The sequence below is a fragment of the Lissotriton vulgaris genome, chromosome 12, assembly GCF_964263255.1.
Source record: "Lissotriton vulgaris chromosome 12, aLisVul1.2, whole genome shotgun sequence".
Classification (NCBI taxonomy): Eukaryota; Metazoa; Chordata; class Amphibia; order Caudata; family Salamandridae; genus Lissotriton; species Lissotriton vulgaris.
The window spans coordinates 679,578,759-679,606,048 of record NC_141700.1 but is presented as its reverse complement, the minus strand read 5'-3'; the positions used below and the strand labels follow the sequence as shown (position 1 = coordinate 679,606,048).

The window sequence follows — 27,290 nt, the reverse complement described above, 5'->3', positions numbered from 1 at the left end:
AGTTACACAATCATTAATCACCCCCAAACTTGGGGTGATTAATGATTGTGTAACCTAATTTGACCTTCAACTGGAGCACCTGCTTTACTTTATCTATTAGTGCTTCCTGTTGAAGCTATTTCTAGCTATTTTAGAATCGCGCTGGCAGCTTTCCAGCGCCATTCTAAGTGGGGCTGAGGGCAGAAGGGCAGAAAAGTGGGACAGAGGGCAGAAGGGGACAAAAAATGAGTGGGGCAGAGGGCAGAAGGGCACAGAAACAAGTGGTACAGAGGGCAGATGGGCATAAAAAACAAGAAGGTGGCAGTGATTAAGCAGGCAAAAAAAAAAACCCGCGAAATTGCAAAGCGCCTAGCTAATACACGCGAACACCCAAAGCGCCTCACAAACACGCAAAAATAAAAAAATCCGCAAATTTCGCGAATTTGTGAATTTTGCGGATTGCCAATTCGCGAATTGCCAATTCGCAAAATTCGCCCATGCTTAGTAAAATCACCATAAAACTCCCCATAATCCCAAATGTGAGAGTAGTCTTTCCAAACACATGATTTATATTGACTAGATTCGGTTATTACCCTTAATGTGTGTTCCATGGTGACCCTCAGAACATGGTTTCCCTACAGTGCATTTTATTGGGGATAATGACCTGATTCCTTCAATGTATCCTACGACATGGTGTCCATATTGTGGCAGGCTAATCAAGTGGAGTCTCATTAAGATCCCTCTCACTCCCAACAGGCTGTGCTCACCCTGCCTCCATTTTGTGTTTTTTAAGTTAATTTACAGAGTGCAGGAACAATGTCCCTGAGTTCTGTATTTGGAGATACAACATATTTTCCATTTCATTTTAGGATTCATTAGTCCCCTTTAAATTGACCAATCAAAGCACAGCTGGATCCCAACAGTTCACATATAATTCACTTGTAATCCCTTCATAGCCATCAGGAGCCCCTTTTTAAATGCTTTTTTCTCGAATAGGTGAATGGATTTAGACCCGATCACAGAGCACGTTTCCTGAGTAAAGTTCTGACTTGTCAAATTTAGCGTCATTCTGTTCAACCATATTTTCTGTATTGGAGAGCAAATACTCCTATTGTAATTAACACTGAAAATCGCACTTCTGGAGCACTCTCCCTTATGTTTCAATGATTGAGTTGAGATGGACAAGCTTTTAGTTGAAAGCTTTGCTCAGATTCCTCATATAGGCACCCAAGTTATAGTTAGAAGCTGAAATAGCTAAAAAAACTAACATTTTAAAACAAAAAAAGTCTGAAATTCACCAGTTCTAGTACACTGAACTAACTATAACTTTGTTCCAACCGTGCACTGCTTTTGACCTCACATATTACATCACTCATGACATGTTTAAATAAGATAATTGATTGAATATCCGATAACACAATAGTCATTTACATCATAGTTATTGAGTGTACACTTGTGTCCATAGCATGGAAATAGTGTAATCCTTGGAGGAAAATGATTATCCACCAATTGGATATTTGGCCACGTGCCCATAATAAATAGTTGCAGTACAGTGGTACCTACACATTATATGTAATTATAAGGTGTGGATGCTTATTTCCATAACTTTGCTGAAGATTTTGATGCATTGTAGATTGTACATTATGCAATTGTGGGATGTCCCACTAAGACATAGAATAATTTACGCTGATAGCATGCCACTCTGCCCACCTCAGGAACATGTGTAGTATATTTTACTAAAGTACGGCGGGTTGTCCATAGGGCCTCACAGAAGGTGTCTTTTTATTGTTGCTCTTGTCTTAAAATTGCAGGTAATGTAAAGTCTTTAAGTGGGTAATCCCATTAAGGTTAATAGAAAATTGAATTGTAGGCCTCAACAATGACATACCGTGGCAAGAGCTTAACACATGACCTCCTCTAATCTCCTGGGGTTCTCCGATGTATTGGTCCACACCCCATATGTGACACACTGAATCTAAAACTGTTGGCAGATGGATGCACAGCAATGTTTTTGATCAAAGTTAAACTTAGGGCGAAAAATGTTTTATAAATGTTTTGTGGTGCTCTGCAAGGAGGCGTCGAGGGCCCAACGACGTCGGTGCAAATATTTGAGAACGTGAGGCTAGAGGATCTCTAGTCTCATCCCTTCGCTGGCACACACGTTTGTCATTCCTTAGGTCAAGAAAACGACTTTCATTCAGTATTCATTGTAGTTCATTTTTTTATTTCATGATTAAGTTCTTTGTTTTAGGTGATTAGTTCAAAATTTCTTCAGAATCATTTTCAACAATATAACTCAGGCACAGTCTTTTGAACGTGTCCAATGCATTTCGGGCATTAGTGATATGCCCTTCATCAGGGAATTGACAATGCCTGTTGATGAAGGATGATGAGAAATCTGAAGGTGATCGGCCAAACTGGTGAACAAAAAAAGTGAAAAGCTTTCAACATTGTGTGTGCAGAGGATCGCTCCGTGTGTTTGCATGCAAAGGAAAGGGTGAAACAGGTCGGCGTGTCACTTACATGCCTGTTGATGAAGGATGATGAGAAATCTAAAAAAGGGGGGGTTGAAAAATGCAGTTAGCGTCTGTTGCATAAAAGTGCTCCAGCGCACTCGGTGTATGGGTTGGAAAGGTGGTGAGAACTAAACTGAAGGTAATCGGCAAGATGGATAGGTCAAATCAGTGTAACCCCACATGGATTCATCACCGACCTCTATGTTAAACCCACCGATAGGAACAACATGTTACTACACTCTAGCTTCCATGAACCCAATTTGATACGAAATTTACCATACTCTCAGATGGCAAGAGTTAAAAGGATTACCTCAGACACTACTACCCTCAAACAAAGACTTACTGAAATGACCAACAAGTTCACAAACAGAGGTTACCCAAAATCCCTAGTACAAGAAACCAAAACTAGGATTGAAAACATGGATAGAGCCAAACTTCTAGCACCTACTACAAAAACTGAACAAACACGGACAGTAGTGGTCTCTAAATATTCTACATCTAGCAAGAAATTTAAACAGATCATCACGAAACATTGGGCAATCCTCAATATTGAACCAGACTTTAGAAACTCATTTAGCCAACCACCAATATTTGCCTTCTCCAGGGCCAAAAACCTGGGAGAAATTTTGCAATACAAACCCAAAGAAACCACCACATATACCGGAACTAAACCTTGCCTAAATTGCGGTAATTGCAATAACATCATTAGAGGAAACATCATTCATCATCCGAGACATGGTCACCCCATCAAACTCAAGGTGAACGCTACCTGTGATACCAGCAATTTGATATATGGTATAAAGTGTCCTTGTGGGAAGATGTATGTCGGGAAAACCGAACGACGAATTAAGGTGCGCCTTACGGAACACAAGTCCAACATTCGACTCAAAAACTTAAAATCAGCTTTATCTGCACACTTTGTTGAGTCTCAACACAATGTTTCCCAAATTAAGTTCATCATCCTTGAGACGGTGTTGAAAACGGAAGGAAGAGACAACAACAAATTTCTCTTAAGAAGAGAGAACTACTGGATTCATAAATTATCGACCCAGAAACCAATGGGTCTTAATCAAAGAATTGAATTCTCTTGTTACCTGTGATTTAATTGCTCTGAACACCTATCTTGCTGTCATTGTGTGTGTTCCCACCATCACTAACATTGACACCACTTTTTAGGACGTTTCAATTATATCCCACATCAGCTACCCGGGTAGCACACTGTGTATTTCAACCCCCAGGATCTGAGTTCGATCCCACACTCGACTTTTTCACTGTTCACAGTATCACTTTTTATCACGTCGGCCCATTTTTTCATGCCACTTTTTATGCCTTCCACAGACACTCTGCATCATTTTCAGACCCATCCCGTGTTTTTTTCACATAACGCACACCTTAACTACCCCGAGCCCCGGCCCACTTTCTCGGTCCAGGTTGCCGATTCCCATAGTCTTTTCACCATGTCGTCACACACGTGATTGACCACATGATACTCTACTTTTGAATTAAATAAACGCGGCAAACAAACATTTTTGCCGGCGTTCTGCAGAGACGAGTACCGGACCTATCCATCTTGCCGATTACCTTCAGGTTAGTTCTCACCACCTTTCCAACCCATACACCGAGTGCGCTGGAGCACTTTTATGCAACAGACGCTAACTGCATTTTTCAACCCCCCCTTTTTTAGATTTCTCATCATCCTTCATCAACAGGTATGTAAGTGACACGCCGACCTGTTTCACCCTTTCCTTTGCATGCAAACACACGGAGCGATCCTCTGCACACACAATGTTGAAAGCTTTTCACTTTTTTTGTTCACCAGTTTGGCTGATTACCTTCAGATTTCTCATCATCCTTCATCAACATGAAGGACTGGGTTCTTTTGGACCCAGCGGTGCCAGGGCACAACACCTGAAACCTTCGTGGGTAACCTGCTCCGGCGTACAAGTCACAGAGACACGGGACACTTCCTTGGGCGTCAAAGATTCAAGGTTTATTTGCTGCAGGGAACACAGAAATCACAGGAAGTACATCGAGTGTAGTTCGGGGAGACTGCTTCAAATTGGTTCTGTGGATCGCTCCTTTTATACAGTTTTTACCCATAGGATAACATTGAACACAAAAGTTTACAACCCGGTTCCCACATTTAGCTCCCAGAGGGGTCGCTTTGGTCACTTTGAAACACACAAGGTCCGGAACATAAGTGCGGAAACATTTGGCGGTTCCCAACTGTAAAAACCCATCTTCCCACCATTAACAAATTCCAATCAGCAGTAAAGTAGATCGAAATAGGAACGAAGACAGGTGCAGAGGAAGACGGAGACAGTAGGGAGATCGGAAAGGGTGTAAAAAGGGGAGGTGTCGGGAAACACGAGATACAGGCATCAAAGGGACGTGCCTAATGAGATGCACGGCTTGAGACAATAAGCCCGTGCGGCAAGATGAGCCTCGAGCGGCGCCATCTGCCTTACAGCAGCAACCCCCTCGTCATAAAGACACTTACAAAGAACATGTGTCTTCCGCAAATATCTTGGGAGTCCCAGGGTCGCGAAGCGGACAGCGTCCGTTCGCTGACTACTTGAGGGCAAGGGACAAAATGGATGCCGTATCTAAGATGGAACCCGTGGGTACAGATGGAAAGCCCACATAACAAACGAACGGTTTAAGTTAGCACAGCGAAACTGCGCACACTTACTAAACTCGTCATTTGCGGTTCGTAGATACCAGACTCGACCATATTCGTGCGAGTCGAAAACACCACTCACAATTGTCACGGAACCTCAGACGCTCCTTTTGCCCTCATGTAGGCAAGCACTAGTCAGAATCATATTCGATATTCATCAGACCATCAAGATGTCGTTGTAGCATAGCTCTGTCCAATCGAGTCCCCTTGGTAACAGATGGTTGTCTCATACACGTTGTAGCACAGAGGCCACATAAGGCAGGACCACACTGCACACAAAGGCAACACGTGAACAGGAACACTACCACAACTCCGATGATCATCAGAATCTTCCAACCCCAAGTCGATATCAGGCCCCAAAACCATCCAAGTAGCGTCCAATCCCCTACATCCACGTGTATGGATTCGGAGATCTTATGCAACTTCGAGATGGCTTGATAGACAGTAGGAGCATTATCTGGAATGAAAATGCAGCAGCTCGAATGGATCACCTTACATACCCCACCGCGATCTGCTAAGACGACATCTAAAACCATACGGTTTTGTAACGTCATAAGTCTCTCCGCCTGAAGTTCTGTGGTGATATTACCAAGGGCACTGGCAGTAATATTAGCTGTCGATTCTACCACTCGAGTCAACTGTCTCAGGTTCCTACTATTAACCATAGGTCCCCAAAACGGGAGGAAACCCTTGAAAAAGTCTCCTGCCTCTTGACCGGCAGTGTCCTCTTCGCTAATTACGCCTCGTACAACTCTAGTCTTATGGTAATCGGCATCTACAGTGAACGTCGGAGGCAACAGATTTGCAATAAAACATGAGCCCATGAAGTCTGCGGGCAACCATGTGTATGCACGATCATAACAGATGAAGTATGTACCCTTGGCAGCCAGAAACACAGGGGACGAGAACATTGGCAGAACGTAACTTTCAGTGCAAGCACTTGCTCCAGGTAGGGCTTGCGAACCACGACCCACAAGACAAAGATTACCAGTGTGGGGTACGACCCATATTGGAGGCGAGCTTTTAAGCTGCTTTTCATTAGTGAACATACTATATTCCCCTCTACTTAGGACCCTATAGGCTTGTACCTCCTCTTTAGGGATAAGAAAAGGATCATGGATCTCATCTTCCATATCCTCTATTGCCATCGATAGCAGCCTCTGATACGAGGTAGGACCAGAGTTGGGGGAACGTTGTTCTTGAATGGGGTGGAAACCCAGTGTGCTTCGAAACATTGTTTGGAATGCTCGAGCTGACCCTTGGGAACTATACGGTAACACCAGATATGGAATTCCCTTACCCGCAGTATGTGGCATCAACCCACACACCCAACAATTAGTAGTGTTAACCACTAACTGATGCTGATGGAGGAGCTGAATAAAGGAATTGTTGCGGAATTCTACACGTCTAGCCTGCTCGTGTTCCGGTAACATGTGAAAGGAATGAGGAGAAGCAGTAGAAGTAAGGTTAGGGTGAGGAGTAGGAGTAGGGGTAGCAGGTAAGAAGTAAGACATAGTGTAATACACCCCACCCGCCAATAATGCAGAAGCAGTCAAAAACAATACAAACAATTGTAATATGAAACATTTGGTACGACTGAGTTGCTGCAGCTTGAATCTGTATGCCTGAGCTCCTTCCAAATCATTCAGCTTCGAAAATGCCATTCCCTACGACCGTCCGCAACGTTTCTTGACGCACTCCGTTCTGTGCAGCAATAGTCAATCCCCAGGAGTTCCTAGGAACCGACGGCCTTTAACCTAGCGTCAAGACCTACTGTCCAGAAGGAAGTACGCGCGCGGCCCTACGGCCTTCAATACACAATATGTATATATATAAGCACAATGTTTCTCAGCTGTGGAAGTAAAAAGATACAAGGAAGAAGCTTGATATATGTACAAAAAAATTTCAATGATACGAATGTTCAAAATTGATCATGGGAAACGAGGATATTGCAGTTATCAATTTCAGCAAAGCAAGAAAATTTTATTTGTCCTTAGTGTGAGATCGCAAAGAATATCGATGTTTCCCGGGACGTGTCTGCTCGTCGAACAAAGGATCCGTTGAAGAGACAGCGTCCTGCTGATCAGTTGGTTGATCTGGTCTTGAGTCTTTTGCTGACAAGTGTTCAACAGTGGCTCTCTGCTGCGCTGAGGGTTCTCCAACCAGCTGTGCGTCGCTAAAAGGTACAAACGCCGACAATGTTTCTGCTTCTGTTGACGCAATGCCTTTCCTTACCCACGGGTCTGCCGGCAAAGGAATAGGGACTCGCTTACAATGGGTAGCATGTACCCAATTTTTCCGCCCCTCAAGACGAACGGCAGTCCTCGTGGCCAGGAGCACCTGGTAAGGTCCGACAAATCGGGGGTCCAGATTGTTCTTGCGTGAGAAGTTACGAGTAACCACCCAGTCCCCGGGCTGGAGCTGGTGGCCTGGACCCTCCGTCTGCGTCGGCAAGGCGTCGTAAACCTGTTGGTGAATTAACCTCAGTTTAGCAGTCAAGTCATGTAAGTAGTCAATCAACATCGGATACTCAAGATCAGAGAATATTCCTGGCCTAGGAACCCCCCACACATTCGCAGGACGGCCGAACACTATTTCATAGGGACTAAGCCCTATTCGGGAGTGTACAGTCGCCCTAGTTGACAGTAATGCTAGAGGCAAAGCATCAGGCCACGAAAGTCCAGTCGTAGCCTGAATCTTCGCTAGCTTTAGTTTAAGGGTGCCATTGTACCCCTCAACCAATCCAGCTGACTGGGGATGATTGGCGCTGTGGAATTTCTGATTAATTCCAAGGCCCTTACACACACTCTTCATCACACTTCCAACAAACTCACTTCCGTTATCTGACCACACGACTCTAGGCATTCCATACCGAGGAAAATATTCCTTCAGTAGGATTTTCGCAGTAGACAAAGCAGTATTGTCTTTGAGGGGATAGGCCTCAATCCATCGGGAGAATGCGCAAACCACAACCAGAACGTATTTCAGGTTATTGCATCGCTCCATATGGATGAAGTCCAATTGGATCACCTCAAAGGGATACGAAGGAGGAGCAAAACTGCCAGGGGGAGTTGGGGTTCCTTTGCCAGGATTGTACATTATACACACCATACAATTCTTCACCAAACGTTCAGCACATTTCGTAATGCCATCATTCTTCCACACAGCAGCCAACAACTTGCAAATACCTTTCGCGCTAATATGTGCTAACCCATGTGCCATTGTCACAACGGCCAGCACATACGCATCAGGCAACATCCATCTTTTCTGATCCGACAAATCAATCCAACAACCATTCGCATCCAACTTTCCCGTACTTTCTTTCCACTTCGTCTTTTCAGTCTCAGTGGCCTCATTCTGAATTGCTTTCACGCTCTCTATGGTATCTTCACACATACTTGATTCTGTAGGCCACCTAACCGAACTCGTCACATACATTCGAGTGCTAAGGTTCCGGGCAGTCTCCTTAGCAATCTCATCTGCAAACGCATTACCACGACCAACATCATCCGTCACTTTACGATGCGCACTACACTTAACAATTGCAACTTGCGCAGGCAAAGTCAATGCATCCAAAAGATCGTTCACAAGCTGGCCATGCTGTATTTTCGTGCCATGCGACGTCAAGAAACCACGCTCTCGCCACAATCGTCCAAAACTATGCGCTACACCGAAAGCGTACTGGCTATCGGTGTACACATTCACACGTTTCCCTTTCGCTAACACACATGCTCTAGTGAGAGCAATCAGCTCTGCAGCTTGGGCAGAATTCTGATTCAATCTTGCAGTCTCAACAACAGTATTCAATGTTACAACAGCATAAGCAGTAGTCACATCGCCATTCGGCAACTTAAAACATGACCCATCCACATACAGGGTGCCATCCGGGTCTTCCAATGGGGTGTTTTCAAGGTCCACTCGACCTTTCGTTTCCTCTTCCGTCCGCAAGTAACAGTCATGTTCTGCTACTTCATCTGACTCTGCACTAATTGGTAACAAAGTTGCCGGATTTAGGACATTACAACGTTTTATCTGAATATGGCTTGCCAAGAGCGTCAATTCGTACCCAGACAACCTCGCACTCGTCAAGTGCTGAGTTTTCGTACGATTCAACAGAGTATCAACTGCATGCGGAACCATCACCGTAAGCATATTATCCATGACCAATCCTGCTGTTTGTCGGATGGAGACCGCAGCTGCCGCAGTTGCTCTCAAACAACTCGGCAATGCTCTAGCTACTGGGTCTAAGGTCGAGGAAAAATATGCACATGGACGTTGCTTACCACCAAAAGGTTGCGTTAAAACACTCAAAGCACAACCTTCCCTCTCGTGAACATATAACGTGAACGGCTTACTGTAATCAGGGGTACCTAACACAGGAGCCGAACACAATGAATCACGTAATGCAGAAAAACTTTTCTGACATTCTTCCGTCCATGGTAAAGGAGTTGAAACATCCTTGCACGTAAGAGCCACCAATGGTTTCGCTAGCAATGAAAAATTAGGAATCCACTGCCTGCAGTACGACGTGATACCTAGAAAGGCACGCACATCTCTTTGGGTTTGTGGCACAGCCATTCGCGCAATCGCTGCAATTCTCTCTGGGGTCAATCTCCTTCCCTCCTTTGACAATAAGTGACCTAGATAGGTTACTTCTTGACAACAATATTGGAGTTTAGAAGGTGACACCTTGTGATTTAACTCACAGAGATGTTGCAGCAACGACACTGTAACAATTTTGCAAATGTCCTGAGTATCGGCAGCCACCAATAAGTCGTCGACGTATTGGATTAAAGCCGCACCAACCGGCAACCGAAACGCATCCAGTTGACCCTTCAAGGCTTGACTGTAAATCGATGGACTTTCACAGTAGCCCTGAGGAGCGCGTTTGAACCGGAAGCTACGCCCACCGAGAGAGAAACCGAAAAGGTCCCTGCTCTCTTCGGCAATCGGGATGCTGAAAAACGCATTTTTCAAATCAATCACCGAAAACCATGAAGCAGTAGCTGGAATCAGAGTCAGTAGCGCCGTGATGTCAGGCACAACAGGGAATTGAGGAACCACAATTTTATTTACCTCCCGTAAATCGATAACAAAACGATAAACAGGCGGTTTGGTAGGATCAGTACGTTTAAGAATGGGCAGTACAGGGCTATTGCACACGTTTCCCCGAGTTTCTTCAATAACATCTTTCTCGATCAGATCATAGATGATCGCTAACAAAGCTCGCTCACCATCAAGGGAGATACGGTATTGGGGAATACGTGGCAATCGCACATTAGCTTTCAACTGAACAACATAAGGGGAGATATCAAGTAGGCCCACGTCATTTGGACCCGTCGCCCACAAAGATGCAGGAAGAGAACTCAATTCCGGTGGAAGCTTATCGAGAGACAAATACATGGGAGAGACTACTCTCTCTCCTAACGTAAGCTTTACACCCGCAGGAGAACAATACAAAGTTGCATACAAGCGTTTAAGCAAATCCAGACCCAAAAGATTTTCGCCACAACCAGTAGTCAAAATCAACGGAGCTTCGAGCTCCCGAGGCCCAATTTTAAGGGGCAAAGGGCGCGAAACTGGATTGCTAACGGGGGCGCCAGAGAATCCAACGGAAACATTTGTTAAGCCAGACAAAGGTGCGCCAGGGAGTTTCGAATGCATGATAGAACTTTTCGCTGCACCAGTGTCCAACAGAAAAGGCTCAACGACGCCCGATGTAGCAACTGCGACGTAAGGCCCTCTCTGATCAACCGGAACTGATACCACTCCCTCTCCTTGTCTTTGGCTGTCCTAGTAATTACTGTCGTCAGTTCCCTGATCGACGTAATAATCGTCTACATTGTACTGCGCAGATCGTCCTTGCGATGATCCACGTTGATCGAAACAGTTATTAGAATTTGATGAATGGTCAGAGCGATCATTCTGAGCACCACGACCTCTACCACGTGATGCGTGCTGTGAACCACCACGACCTCCTTTAGACGCATTACCGCTATTACGTCCATTTAAAGCAGGACAATCAAATTTAATATGTCCCTCCTGTCTACAATAAGCACATTGATTGTACCCGAACGAGGATCTTTGGAAAGAGGAATCATTACGTGGCTGCGATCGATTCGATTGCGACTGCGATCTATTCTGTTGAGGCGCATTCTGATTAGAACGTGGCGGATACGCTTGTTGTAACAACACTTTAGTTTTTAGTTCTTTCGTCTTTTTGTCAGCACGGTCATTCTCCTCTTTCTCTCTATTCTCGTAATATTGTGCCGTTGCCAATATCTGAGCTGAGGTAGAAACGGCCCATGCACTCTCTGAATTCTTCAATTTATTGCTCAAATCGGGCAGCAAGTTCGACACAAATTTATCCACAAACAACCGTTGTCCACCCTCAGTACCCATATCTTGCCCACTATGATCAATGAATGCTTCCTCAAACCTCGTAAAGAAATCTGATACACTCTCATCTTTCTTCTGCTTACAGGCTGACAACTTGTCCCAATTTACTCTCATAGCTGGCATAAGAGTCTTCATTAATGCTATTATTCGCTGAGGAAGAGCAATAATCAATTGATCGGGTTTAGTAGCAGCCACTTGTCCAGCATCTGCCGCTGTAATGGCAGCCCAATCACCACCTAATTCATTTGCGTGATCTTGGTGACGAATCTTAGCCCATACCGGTTGCGGTACGACATTACCAAACAACATGTCGATATCGGCAAGATTCATTACCGTAGCATCTACGAGCTGCGATAATTCTTTATAATACCCAGTAGGATTTTTACGAGGATCGGGCAAAGATTGTTTCACCTGAAGCACTTCCGATCGTTTCCATGGGAGGTGTATCCACACTCTCTCAAAATGTGCCACTATCGGATGAGGTTGAGCATTAGGATCAGCTGGAATCCAAACCGGCGGAACTTCACGCATAGGATATTGGCCAGACTCGTCTTGTCTTTCAATATCCTCAACAAACAAGGCATGAGGTATTGGAGCGGGACGAAGAGATAACAACCGCTCAATAGCACGTCGAACATTAGTATCCACTATCAGTCCAGTTGCGAACTGAAGCCGAAGGTCGGACAGGGCGGTCAGCACCTCGTCAGGCGCATCGGCCGCTATCTGATCATGAAGGAACTTGCACATTTCGTCAAACACATATCTCTGAGTTGGTATGTTGAATTGACTAAATGTCTCGAGGACAACACGGGGTGGATTTCTAAGAGGATTCACCATCCAACCCATCGCCATATTATATAGCGCAACACGTTCTCTGTTTCCAGGAAGCTGACTACGTCTCTGAGGACCATCAGAACCAGCGGACCCAAAAACAGGTCCGAGCGACTGAAAGAAGTTTGTCGCAAGGGGAGAATTACGATTACGAGTAGAGGGAGAAGAGTAAGACACAGGACTAACAAGAGAAGGAGTAGAGACAGTAGCAACAACAGGGGTTAACAACACAGGAGCAGTAGCGGGAACAGGAGTGTGTGGAAGCGGAGGAGCAGTAGGAATAGAAACAGACAAAGGAGCAGGAACAGGCGGAAGAACGGGTGCAGGTTGAGGAACAGGTGGAGGAACAATAGGTGGAAGAACAGGTACGGCAGGGACCACAGGAACTGCGGTACCCTGTACGTACGGAGGAGGCGACTTCATAAGATAGGACATTAAAGGATCCTCAACTGCCTCTTCCTTCTTATCCGACTCCGTAGGCAAAGCAGGATAACATTTATCTATGGTCATACGCTGTAGCCTCTCAAACACTTCCTTATCCTTATCCTCCTTATCACGCTGAAACTGCTCAGCTTTCTTCACTATGGTAGCAACAGTATCTCGCTGACTACGTTTATTTTGTCTGATCTCTTTCTGTCGGGCTTCTTTGCGCCACAACCGAAAGGCATCAAACATGGCCGGCCTAGATTTACGTTCGAACAACTTTATTTCCAAATTATCTAAGATCGACGCTTCGAAGCTACCGTGAGGTGGCCAACGAAGGTCGCCGTCTTTCTTTGTATATTTTATCCAATAATCGTTAAAGGTAATCGGGCCTAGCCCATGTTTGCTATATAAGTCATAAGTAGGAGTTCCAACCGGAGGTATCGGACACGAGTCCTCCAGCAGGGAATCCGCACCACAAGGTCTGAAACAACTGAACAAAGTACTGCGACCAGGCATCTCGCACACTAGCCGAGTTTCATTGTCAATTCCCTGATGAAGGGCATACCACTAATGCCCGAAATGCATTGGACACGTTCAAAAGACTGTGCCTGAGTTATATTGTTGAAAACACACTGAATCTAGTCATTAATTACATCACAACTGGGTGCATTGATCTTTAGCACTCTGGGGTTCCTGATATCCACACAGGGGACATTGTAGATATAGATGCTCGAGCACCCCCATGTTTGTATTCAATTTCCATGTCCCTCCCAAGAAGATCTCGCACACCACAGAGGAGTAAATGAAATGACACATTGAATCTGGTCTTCAACAGTGAAAATGACTTATCAACGTATTTCACGCTGGTGACCATACATTACGGGTCAGCACTCCATCCGGAGATGGCTACCACTGTTGTTGAACATACTAGGTATTCCTGTTGATGGCCAGACATAACTGTGGCAGCACATTCCTAAAATGGCCACTGCGGTGGCCGCACCTAACTGGGGTAGCAGTCTAACACAGACAGATACACACAATTACGTTACTAGTGCCTCTATATGAGATACGCCGGCGCACTACGGCACTGTTCCAAGAAGTCGGAGGAGGAAAGGTGCAATCAATGCATGTCAACCACCTTAAAAGGTCCTCTACTATGATCGAGACCCTCCACCTTCTTAAGTAACTCGGTCCAACCTCCAGTGTAGGCGTATGGAACAAAAGATGAAATATGTATGGAATACATTGTCGAAATATGTAGGTTTCAGGGACGTTCTAGTTAGTTGCCTACTGGATACTAAAATTAATAAATCAAGACTGAATTTGAATTGTGAGCCCTGCTGACCGCAGGGTCGGCCAGAGGCAGCAGTCAGCAAGGGCACACAGCCACGTGGCGTTCACTTTAGTGGCACAGTTAGTGGCACCAGAAGCATTCAGTGTGTGCGCAGCCAGTGATGATGCGTGGTCCGGGAGGGCCGCACTGGTAGCAATGTCTGTTGTCTACTGGACTGTGTCATCTGCAAATGCAACTTGATGTGAATTGTGAGCCCGGCTGTCCACAGTGTAGGCCGGAGGCAGCGGTCAGGAAGGGCACACAGCCATGCGGTGTTTACTTGAGCTGCACAGTTAGTAGCACCAGAATCATTCAGCGTGGGCGCAGCCAGCGATGATGCGTGGTCCGGAAGGGCCGCACTGGTAGAAATGTCTGTTGCCTACTGGACTGCGACATCTGCAACCGTGACTCTATCTGAATTGTGAGCTATGCTGTCTGCAGTGCACATTGAAGGCAGTAGTCTGTACAGACATAACTCTGCAGTGCTGTGCCGCTGGGTTCACAGGGGGCCTGTGTCGAGGAGGCCGGCGGTCACGGTGGCGGCCTTGTGGCAGAGTGAGGGCTGCCGCTCTGGCAGACATGTTGGCCTTCCCAGAAGTGAACCACGCCCAGAGCCCCGGCCTATTTATTCACACTCCTATGCTGGAGTGGCGTACGTTGGACCAGCCCACTCCATTTCCGCTTACAGGGGGTGATGACACAGCTACATGACCAAGATCTTCCCCACTGCCTGAGGTAACATGGTTGTGTCAACTGTCCAGAACACTACAGGCAACAGCAGTATATGTCCATATGGACATGTCTGTGCTCTGCATAGTGAGGTCTGTCCAGCACATCACCGTTACACTTGGCATTGTGTGCATTGTAATTGATGGGTGACTTGCCTCCTTCGCACATACTTGGTTTCCACATCTCCCAACATTAAGCTATTGTGTGGCTGAGGGGCCATGCCATTTTGGGAAGGTCTGCTGTCCTGTTCTGCGCTGCCTCGGTGGTAGTAGGGGGGGAGGAGATCCTGGGGGTGATTTGGTGGGTGTTGTGGCCTTCTTTGGTGTCAGAGCTGCATGATCAGTAGCTCTGAGGTGTGTTGATCTTCAGATGTGGCTCTGGGCTGGGCTCCCTTTCATACTGTAGGCAGTCGTACTGCTTTACACCAGTAAAAGCAGATGTTAAATTCTTACTGCTAACGCGGCTCATCTCCTGTTTTTGGATTGCATCCCAGATTTGGCTGGTCATTGAAAATATCGGGAAATGGTGTCTTCATGTTTTTTTTACACGGGAACGCCTACTCTGCATATCATTAACGTTAGTTGTTGCTCTCATTCATGGCGATGTTTTTTGTGGAAGCTATCGCTGGAAAACTGGCGATATTGGCAGGTTGCACTAGGTTGAGAATGGGTTGATGATTCTTTTGCCACTTTTACTGCGCTAAAGTGCCGATAACTCGGCGATAAGTCCTTGAGGATACCCCCCATTGTTTTAAAAAAAAATCGTCCGGATTTGTAAACCCAGCCGCTTTTCAAAAAAGGAATAATAATTTTTGGGCCCTGGGGTTTTTTGTGGGATCCCCAGAGCAGGCCTAGGGGGTCAGGGTGTTTGTACCCTGCCCACTTTTCTTGTTTTTCATCTTTGTTCTTGTGATTCGCATGTAGCTACAACAAAGTCTTATAAACACAAGGGCTCGTTTTAGAGCCCCCCCCTATAACCCAACAGTGGGGACTTATCGAGTTATTGGCACTTTAGTGCAGCAAAAGTGGCGAAAGAGTTATCGCCCCATTCTCAAGTTGGTGCACACTGCCACATTGCCCACAGGCTGACTGTACCAACACAGCGGACAATCAATATCCTTCCGCTGGCAAAGCTGCTGGCTGTGCTGCACCCGTTGACCTCTGGTACCTTCCAAATCACAACAACTGCCAGAGTCGGAGGAGTCTCTCAGCCAACCCTACTAAACTTCCTCACACGTCTTGGATGCATGTCCACAAAAACAACGTAGGGCCCCTCTATTCGCACCACCCGCTCGTCTGAATTCGTAGTATTCCTGCACAACCAACCCCAACCCCAGCCGTTGTTCGACTCCTCTGTGCTCCAGATCCAAGATTGTAGTCACTAAAATGAGGGTGCGCCAGGTCAAGAAGTATGGTAGTAAACAGTAGTGGAAAAACATTACTTTATTAGAAAAACATAAATTAACAACACTAAAACATCAAACAACGGGTGACATTCCCAACGGGGAACATCATCAGGGCAACTTGTGGATCGAAACAATTGTAGATCATCCTGGAAATCCCAAAACTCTGTATTCAGAAACCTGTTGGATAAATGAAGACAATGGTCCAGCCTTAGTATGGTCACAAACGTAATATGGTACAATGTATTGCACTTGGATAAACTGGAATGCTTACAGGTATGATCAATCCTGCCAAAATGACCGTAACGCAAGTTTGTGTGTCGTAACCTTTGTAGGAAAGAAAAGGAATGTTACAACCACACAAACTTCGGTTATGGTCTCATTATGCAGGATTTATCATACCTGGAAGCATCATGGTTCGTTTCAGCTTGATACACCTGCATGTTCACTTCACACACCCTGTGCAGGAACAGCTGGAGACCAAGCAAGTTAATCACGATATAGCAGGCTTCCTGCACGTGTTGGGGAAGATTGACTGCACACATGTATTACTTGTGTCCCCTGCCGATCCTGCACACAATGACAGCAACAGAAATCACATGCATTCCAACAATGTGCAGGCAAAACTGGACCACCGGGGCCTGTACACTAATGTTGTCGCAAACTTCTCAGGCAGTGTGCATGATTCCTACATCTTTTGCAAGCATCCTAGTCCTGGTCCCAGAATGGTTCGACCCGCAGTGATGACTGCCCGACCCTGTGCACCCTGACCTCAATGCTCACCTGCCACCACCGGCGAGTTCTCTATTTTTGTGCAAGTGAAATGTCCAACTACCTATAACGTCAATGAAACCTATGTTTTTTTTCAGTGAATTTCTAAGGTTTTTATAAATTTCTAATTTCTAACTATAACATGCCTGACACCTATGTTTTTTTCAGTGAATATATATATATATATATATATATTATCATTTTTGGACAGACTGGCATCAGGAATCCCTAACATTGACCTCAGAATAATCTGCATGCGTTTGTGATAGCTCTACAATCTGCGAATGCTAATACCACAATTACTGGTATTTCACTGTTATGACTCATATCGCTGTTTAACATAGTGCACATTTTGAAAAATCATTAGTTCATTAATATGTACAAAGTTGTGGAAAATTATTTGTGTATTGTGACACTTTTTTGGCATAGGAAATGGTCTAAACGAATGTTTCTTTAGTTTTGACTCCATAGCGCTGATGTAATATTGCAGTATTTTTTTCCATTGTTTACTATGACACGCCTTCTTAATATTCTCCTTCCTTTTTCAAGGGACTCCAAGATTCCAGAACCACCTCAGGGACACAAATGGAAAGAGGTTCGCCACGACAACACAGTAACATGGTTGGCATCGTGGACTGAAAATGTGCAAGGATCCATCAAATATGTCATGCTGAATGCCAACTCAAAACTGAAGGTGCGGATCTTTCCTATTCTGAGCTGTTGCAATATCGAGCCAGTCTTGCTGGTATTCTCTTTCAAGGTGTTTCATGGTGTGAGTAAATGAAGGTGAAAGCCTCTTGTCTACCAAGCCAAAACATCTTCACTGGGTTTAGATTCGCTCACTGCTGACCATTTGTTGACTGTTACTGTCATTTACTAGTTTCTTGGTAGATGGCTCTCCATCTTGTTATGGTTGTCTCGCCACTGATTGACTTACTTCTATCCTTCCACTGCTTCCTTTTGGTGAACCACTTTATTATTTCTTGCATGCTGGGCTTGTTCTCCCGTTTGTAAGAGATATTGTATACAAGGGGCATGCAATCCACCCATTGTTTACCATTCGTTGGCTTCATTGTCACTATTTTTTGCTGGTTTTAATTGGCCAGCATATGCCCGCTTTGCTTCTGTTCTTTCGGCTGGAGCGTAGAATAACTATTGATTTCTTCTGTTTGATTGCTGTCCTTTCACTGATCTCGCTCCCTGCAATTGAGGTACTATTTATTTTTGTGTATCTTCTTCCCTTCCCACTCCCATGTCCGCATTGTTTTTTTCCCCTCCGAGACCCTTGGGAATCCTGTTCCCCACAGTTTTGGCCCTATGAAATGAACTCCTCTTTGCATTATTGTCCCTTGCTGGCTCCCGGTTTCAGCTATCTCAGCCTTCAGCAGTCACTGCCTGTGGTTATAGACCTCTGCGGCTTCCCCCAGGTGACTGCAGATGCTGTTGCCCCCTGTTTCTAATGGCTTCTGTACACCCGGAGTCTTCAGTGGTTCTCGCTTGTCTCTGGCTTCCTGTGGCCATAGCATATTTATCATTCTTTCAAGTTCCCACTGCCCAGAACAACAGCACTTCTCCCTGGTGTCCCCCCCCCCCCCCTTCGCCACTATCTTCAATTCATAATGGTTCCTTTTATTTTGCATATATGGATCAGTGTTGTCAGCTAATTTGCCTGCTGTTTCCTCTTCTTCCACCCCCAAAAGCCCAGTTAATGTTGCTATTAGTTCCCCTTCCTGCCCCCACCCTTCATTAACTGTATTGCTTGATATGCCTCCCAGCCCCCATCCATTTTGCTTCTTTCTCCTCCTTCCTTCTTGTCTGTGATGCTTCCCCCCCCCACACTTGCCATAAGAAAAAAGCATTATGAACCAGCTAGTTCTAGCCGCGTCCTTGAGATTTATTTTTTTAAATGTTATATTTGTCTAGTTGCCCATTTCTTCCAGCCCTCCCACTCATTGCCCATTTCATGCCACCCTCCCTCTTGTTGCCCCCAATGTACATTCCCTCCCTCCTGTTGCCCTTTTTCCTCTCTCCCTCCCATTGTCCATTCCTTCCCTAGCCAGGAAAGTGGGATATTCGTGCACCAGGAAGTGGTATTGTGATCCACTCAAGCTCATGACTCGTAGCTCATCCACACATTCAACAATCTAATAGCACAATAATCCTTTGCCCTTCTCCATTTACATATTATTTTTGTGCAACACAAGATACTCTAGTTATGGTAAACTAGGTTACTTCATAGGAAAAAACATATATATATTTTCCCATTAATAAATGTAATTCACAAAAATGTACATAACTTTGAAAAACAAAATAAACTCGCAGATTTTTGTGAAACTTTAAATTCACCAATTGTGAAGTTTGTAGTTTCCTGCTTTGCCTTTCGCTTTGCTATTGTGCAATGTTTCGCTATGCATAGAGTGAAATGTGTGTAGACATTTTATCTGCAAACTTGCCGGTTGCAAAACATTTCTAAGCACACACAATTACATTGCACAAGGGAAGCACACTAACGTATTTTCTATAAAATAGATCTTATACAGGGTTATATATTATCTAAATTGCTGCAAAAAATACAGTTGTCACATAGAAATCTCCAACCAAAAATCTTTGCAAACTTAGTTTATTTGCAAAGTTTTCTTTCAGTCTTCTAGAAGATTGCAACAATTGAAGTTTCAAGTGTCACGGTGGCATTTTTCATTCAGCAAATTTTTAACCCAGCAACAATTGCTCAACAGATTTATATACCAAGTTTTGCTCAGGTTCCGACTCCGATTTGCTGAAAAACTTGGATGGAATTGAACATTTCTCTTTCTCTTTTCAAATAAGGAATCTATAGAACTCAATCAGTAGTGTACATATGTCAAATGGTCCAAACAGTAAGGACTTGCATTAAATAGAAACTTTTTTAAAATTCTTTTTATTACTTTTCCATAGAAAAAGTACAATAGTGCTGTAGTTAAACAACCGGCAAAAGGAACAAAACGGACCATTCCACTTCTGCATTCATCATCCAATTAGTAATATGTTATGTTTGTACATTATCTGCTCGCATTATACATAGGTACACATGAAAGGTAAAGTCTGTGTGGGATCACCATATATAGCAACTTTAATTAGAGATAGAGGATTTTGTGATGTTCAAAACATACAAATTCACATTTTCATCCTTAGAAACTGGACAACCTCCGACATGGATTTCATTACTCTGACTTTAAGGCTTAAATAAGGTTAAAACATTCCGTGTGCAAGGACCTACCTGGCATACTGGGTATAGGTAGTAATGCTTTCAGGAAAGGAGCCTCTGCGAGATGTGAAGTATACATTCTGATGCCATCTGGGTATGTACAGAATAAACCCTGAGGCCATTACTTATAAGCAGTTTTTAGCCTCATTGACCTTTATTGTAGTTGGAAGGATGCATTCACACATTTATTCTGTAGGACGTGATTTTCATGTAATCCACATTCCCTCTTCAGCGTGCAGACGTAAGCATCATGTACTCACACTGAAGGGAGGAGATGGTTGTGCGATTCCGTTTTGTGGATATGACATAGGTAAGAGATTTTTAATCAGTTGAAGGCCTTTTAATCTTTATCCACTATCAGCACACCATGTGCACTGACAACATGAAATGTGAAACAAAGAAGCCGCAGCAGCAGAGGTACCATCGGAAATAGGAGACTCTTCCACTTTCAAGCAGTACTTCTCCCTAATAGTAGGAATCCACCCACTAGCCACAAGGGATTTTAGGGAGCGAACACCCTGTAAGAAGTTGGCCTGGCATATGCTGTCCACTATTCTAGTGGGAACCTTGCACCAGTCCAAGGGACCCTTATTGATGGTAGGTTTAAAGACAACCTATAACGAAAGCTATCCTAGTGGTACCTGTGGAGATCAGCCTTCAGGCTAAGTCTTGAAGGAATGTAAAGCAGCTTGTTTTACCAGTCTATGGTCTCTTGAATGGCCAAATGAAAGGAGAACCACACCAGGTATGTGTATATATATATATATATATATATATATATATATATATATATATATATATATATATATATATATATATTCACTGAAAAAACCATAGGTTATAGACCATATATAGTTAGGAATTCGCATTTACAAAACCTTATTTTACTCACACAAAACCATTGAAATTCCATATATAGTTAGGTGCACTAACTATATATCGCGCACCCGCAATCCACTGCTGATGATGTCACATATTACATCATTCATGACATGGTCAGTGACATCACTGATGACATCACTGATGACATCTCAAATGACATCACTGATGACATCTCAAATGACATCACTGATGACATCACTGATGACATCTCATTTGACATTACTGATCACATCACTGATGATATCATTCATGTGATAATACGATGAACCTCTTCAGACTCTAATATAACCTTAGATACAATCAGTGTAAACAGACACTCACAGACTGTCACTCATCCATGGAGTTACTCACACACCTAGTCAGTCATGCAAAGAATCAATCACACCTCCATTTCCTCAACTATACAGTTATACAAACTTTACTTATTCAAACATATACTAACACATATTTACTCTCTTATACAATCCCTGAAACAAGTTCACAATGATCCATACAGCCACTCACACATTCACTGGCTCTTATGCACAGTTATTTAGATATGTCAACTCTCACATGTACTGTGTTTTACATATGTACTTACTTTGACATGTAGCACTGAGATATCCATTCACTCACCAATACACTCATGCACACAGTCAACCGCCCATACAGCTGTTTCCACATGCACTTTTGAAACCATACAGCTAGTGAATCAACTGCTCACACATCTATGCACAGAGTCATACACCTCCCAGCCACCCACACACACACTCAGTCTCCCATACAAATACTTGGGCAACCAATCAATAACCCATATAGTTACTCATATAGCTACTTATCAACACATGCAACAGTTTACAGAACAGACATAATGATGCACAAATTAAGACAGTTTAGTCACTAACCCATGCACTCAGTGAGACACATTTAATCACTCACTCATACAGTCAGTCATGCACCTACTAAATCCTTCAACCAGACACTTATACATCCACTCATTCTTCAATATGTAAGACATATTTTACCTTTACAGAAACATAGAGTCACTGGATGTTGTCATCAGTGATGTCATCAGTGATGTCATCAGTGATGTCATTTGAGATGTCATCAGTGATGTCATCAGTGATGTCACTGACCATGTCATGAATGATGTAATATGTGACATCATCAGCAGTGGGTTGCGGGTGCGCGATATATAGTTAGTGCACCTAACTATATATGGAATTTCAATGGTTTTGTGTGAGTAAAATAAGGTTTTGTAAATGCGAATTCCTAACTATATATGGTCTATAACCTATGGTTTTTTCAGTGAATTTTCAAGGTTTTGTAAATGCTAATTCCTAACTATATATGGTCTATAGCCTATGGTTTTTTCAGTGAATATATATATATATACATACATATATAAACATATATCATCTGTATATCTATATAAATACAAACATAAATGCATGCATACATATACTTATATGCATACAGATGCGTGTTATTTACATGAAAGTTGAAAAAACACTAATAAAAGCAAAGCTAAAAAGCCACCTCATTACAAACAGAATGGCTTTAACTTAAACGAGGGCGAGATCTATTGCATTTTCAATGCTTGTTTACTTTGGTTCCATCAAGAAGGCATTCAGATGTGTCACACATTTGCCATAAATTCTGAATGTTAGCACTCTAGTTGCACATTAGATCACTGTAGTAAAGCTACTGCTCACCAGGGACGTCTGCTGCTGGTATTCAAAGTGCATGTTTCAGTCTGCATGTCAGAATTTTTTTAATGAAATAGAAGAGGATTTGAGAAGTCACTCAAAATGATCCCTAATTTTTCTTTCTGAAGCACTAATCATACTTTCTATGGCAAAATTAACCCCCTCATGTTGTTCCTTTTTAAATTGAGTGTTTTCAGACTTACCACTTCATTCCAATCAAGATGGCTTCTGGTGTGCCATACTTTTGTCATAAGTAAGACTGTTAGCGCTCTAGTTGTTCTTTAGAACACTCTGGGACATTCTGTCATTGGGCTATACTTGGGCTACATCTGGGTGATATTTGGGCTACATTTAGGCTCTTTTGTCTCTGGTGGCCATCTTGGGAGACTGTATGTCAGAATTTGTTAACGAAATTGAAGAGGGTTTGAGAAGTCACTCAAAATGTGCCCTAATTTTTCTTTCTGCAGCACTAATCATAATTCATATGGCAAAATATACCCCCTCATTTTGTTCCTTTTTAAATTAAATGTTTTAAGAGTTACCACTTTATTCCAATCAAGATGGTTTCAGGTGTGCCATACCTTTGTAATAAGTAGGACTGTTAGCGCTCTAGTTGTTCTTTAGAACACTCTGGGACATTCTGTCATTGGGCTATACTTGGGCTACATCTGGGTGATATTTGGGCTACATTTGGGCTCTTTTGTCTCTGGTGGCCATTTTGGGAGACTGCATGTCAGAATTTTTTAATGAAATAGAAGAGGATTTGAAAAGTCACTCAAAATGTGCCCTAATTTTTCTTTCTGCAGCACTAATAATACCTTCTATTGCATAATATACCCCCTCATTTTGTTCCTTTTTAAATTAAATGTTTTAAGAGTTACCACTTTATTCCCATCACGATGGCTCCAGGTGTGCTATACCTTTGTAATAAGTAGGACTGTTAGCGCTCTAGTTGTTCTTTAGAACACTCTGGGACATTCTGTCATTGGGCTATACTTGGGCTACATCTGGGTGATATTTGGGCTACATATGGGCTCTTTTGTCTCTGGTGGCCATTTTGGGAAACTGCATGTCAGAATGTTTTAATGAAATAGAAAAGGATTTGAGAAGTCACTCAAAATGTGCCCTAATTTTTCATTCTGCAGCACTAATCATACTTTCTATGGCAAAATATACCCCCTCATGTTGTTTCTTTTTAAATTAAATGTTTTAAGAGTTACCACTTTATTCCAATCAAGATGGCTTCAGGTGTGCCATACCTTTGTAATAAGTAGGACTGTTAGCGCTCTAGTTGTTCTTTAGAACACTCTGGGACATTCTGTCATTGGGCTATACTTGGGCTACATCTGGGTGATATTTGGGCTACATTTGGGCTCTTTTGTCTCTGGTGGCCATTTTGGGAGACTGCATGTCAGAATGTTTTAATGAAATAGAAAAGGATTTGAGAAGTCACTTAAAATGTGCCCTAATTTTTCATTCTGCAGCACTAATCATACTTTCTATGGCAAAATATACCCCCTCATGTTGTTTCTTTTTAAATTAAATGTTTTAAGAGTTACCACTTTATTCCAATCAAGATGGCTTCAGGTGTGCCATACCTTTGTAATAAGTAGGACTGTTAGCGCTCTAGTTGTTCTTTAGAACACTCTAGGAGGCTGCAGTAGAACACAAAGGAATCAACTGACAGTCTCTGTCCTTGTTGGATGTACATGTTTTACTGAGAATGTCAGACTTCATTTTCACATGACTGAGAAAGATAATGTGAATTTACAGAAAATATGCTTTCAGTTTAGCTTATAGATCCCCTTCTAAACCACTGTGGGAAAATCATGAGATATTAGTTTTCTTTCAAACAATATTCATGATATCACAGCAGAAGGTTTTTTCACATGGTAAAATCACCTTAGAACCCACCACAATTCCTAAAACGAGTATGGTACCATCAACAAATGATTTATAATGTAACTAAAGTCCTAAAACCCTCTAACTATAATGCTTTTTAATGAGGTGCTATCATGTATATTGGTCCCAAGATGGCTGCCAACACTTCTTGGATGAAGTGCTGACAGCCAATCAGATCAGATGTGTGGTTAGGCTCCTCCCAGATATATATCTTTTTTTAACCTAAATTACTCAAAATCCACTGGAGCACATATATTGAGACCTAGCAAAGGCACATCGGGCTAACAGTCCCTACAATTTTGCCAAGTTTCGTGCAAATCCATTCAGCCGTTCGAGATAAAAGTGAGGCAAACCGCCCTATGGAAATTAACATGGGAAAAACGCGTTTTGGGACCCCCCTTTTTTCTCGGCCCCCCCTTGATGAAACCCCCCCCAAATTGTCAGGGGCTGCTCAGAAACAAAATGTTCCATTTTCCTGAAAATTTCCGCCAATTCCGTCCACAAACGCCAAAGTTATTAGACATAGAATTTTCAAAAATCCCATAGAGAAAAAATCCTAACTATATATACCTACTGGCGACCGCCAGTAGGTGATATATATATATATATATATATATATATATATATATATATATATATATATATATATATATATATATATATATATATATATATATATATATATATAGTATTTATTCCAAGCACATCCCTCTAGTCCCTTTATGAGGCTAGAGGCAAAAGTACATTCAGTAAACTTATTCAGCACACAGTAAATTAGCACAATATATGTTGAGCCCTAGGGGCGTACCAAACTATATACTAAGAAATTAGTAATAACACAGATACAAGACCTAGAGCATATAGAACCGCTAAGGCCACCAGGACCCACCCAAGGTAGTGACACAGGGGACCCACTGGGAACACCTGCAATGTCTAAACACAGCCACGAATCACCATTAACTCTTTTTGCTGGCCTTAGGAATCTATGCACTTACCAATGCTAACCAGTGCTGAAGTGCATGTGCTTGCTCTTCAAAACATGCGAACATTAGCTATCCCCAATTGGCATATTTACTTTACTTATGAGCCCCTAGAAAATGAAATGCTATGAGTGGGCCTGCAGCACTTATTATACCCCATTTATGTAGCCCTTTACACATGCATCAGGCCTGACGTTGCAGCCTGTTTGCTGTTTTTAAAATTTCCATTTCGAGCTGGCAAAAGAGCACCTTTTGCCAAGCTTAAACCTGCCATTGTAATACATATACGTTACCCTTAGGTTAAGCCCTAAACAGCCCACAGTGCAGGGTGCAATTGATTTTTTAAATTGGACACATAATTTTAAGTTTATTATGTCCTCGTAGTTAAAAACTCTTACATTTGTTTTTCACTACTGCAAGGCCTCTCTCCCCCATAGGATAACATTGGACTTACCTTACTATGTTTAATAAGCTGTAACTTCCAAATGGGAACAGGCAACCAGTTAATATTTGGGGTGTTTGGAATTGTAATGGAAAATCCTCCTATGGTGAAGTCTAATTTTAAATTGCAATTTTAAAAATGCCACTTTTAGAAAGTGCACAAGAGAGATGATTGAATGCACTCCTTTACTTATACTAGTTTTATTTCTAGCTGGATGATTGCTTGCAAACTGATTCAGTGATCTTTCCCAAAGGTCACGGATGTGTGATTAGCAATCCAGAAGACACGTACCTTACGCGCCAATCAGTCACACTGCGTAGTGCAGGAAGTGATCCTCGCAATAAACAAATATTCATATAGTATGCCGTGTTTGATCCAAGTTATAAACCAGTATTTTTATTAAGAGCTTGTTTCAAAAGTTTATCCATTAGTTCACAATCACTATGAAGACAGCATGATTCCACATTTCTTTATTTTATATTTTTTCAAATGCCTTCTGCATGCTCATCAGGGCTTCAACAGCGACATGTAGGGGTAAAAAATTCACGCTGAGAAGTAATTCCACCCAATGCATTTCAGGTGCTATAGCCCTTCGTCAGAGGTAACTGAAGTAATAAAGACATGTAAACCATCTGCTCAATGCAAGCTGTCTTTAGGATGTGCATATAAATAATACTAATACCCCCTGTAATTAGCCCTTAACTAATCCCACCCTGCACCCTTATGAAACCATGCTCGTGTAAACATAATATTTGTACCCCTTGCCTGCTGCACAAAATGCTCAACCTGAATAAAGAACAACTGTGGAATAACGCTGTCTTCGTTGTGATTGTGTACTAATAGATTAACTGTCTCTGGGTCACTTACTGGGTGCAGTTGACAGCTGGTCTCTGTCTTCCTCCTAGACAGCTACACACAGAAGTGAGCTTAGGTGGGCCTAGATGGACCATCAGTGGCAGGATGGGAGAGCGGAGTTGAGCACAGCCCCCTTACACTTGAAAAGCACTGTCCTGACGCCACACCCAGGACTGCATACCTCTGTAGTTAGTCTGGAGTCAGAAAAGGGGAGGCAGGAAACCTGTGAAC

At 43.1% G+C, this 27,290-nt stretch overlaps 1 protein-coding gene across 1 annotated transcript in view; it reads left to right on the top strand.

Moving 5' to 3' along the window:
- The window catches only part of LOC147677998 (DNA topoisomerase I, mitochondrial-like), a 1,183,590-nt gene that overhangs the window by 940,638 nt on the left and 215,662 nt on the right, over nt 1-27,290 (top strand). Inside the window, exon 19 of the mRNA XM_086945880.1 lies at nt 17,616-17,760. Within this exon, the coding sequence (XP_086802006.1) occupies nt 17,616-17,760 (145 nt within the window). The remainder of the gene's footprint in view (nt 1-17,615; nt 17,761-27,290) is intronic.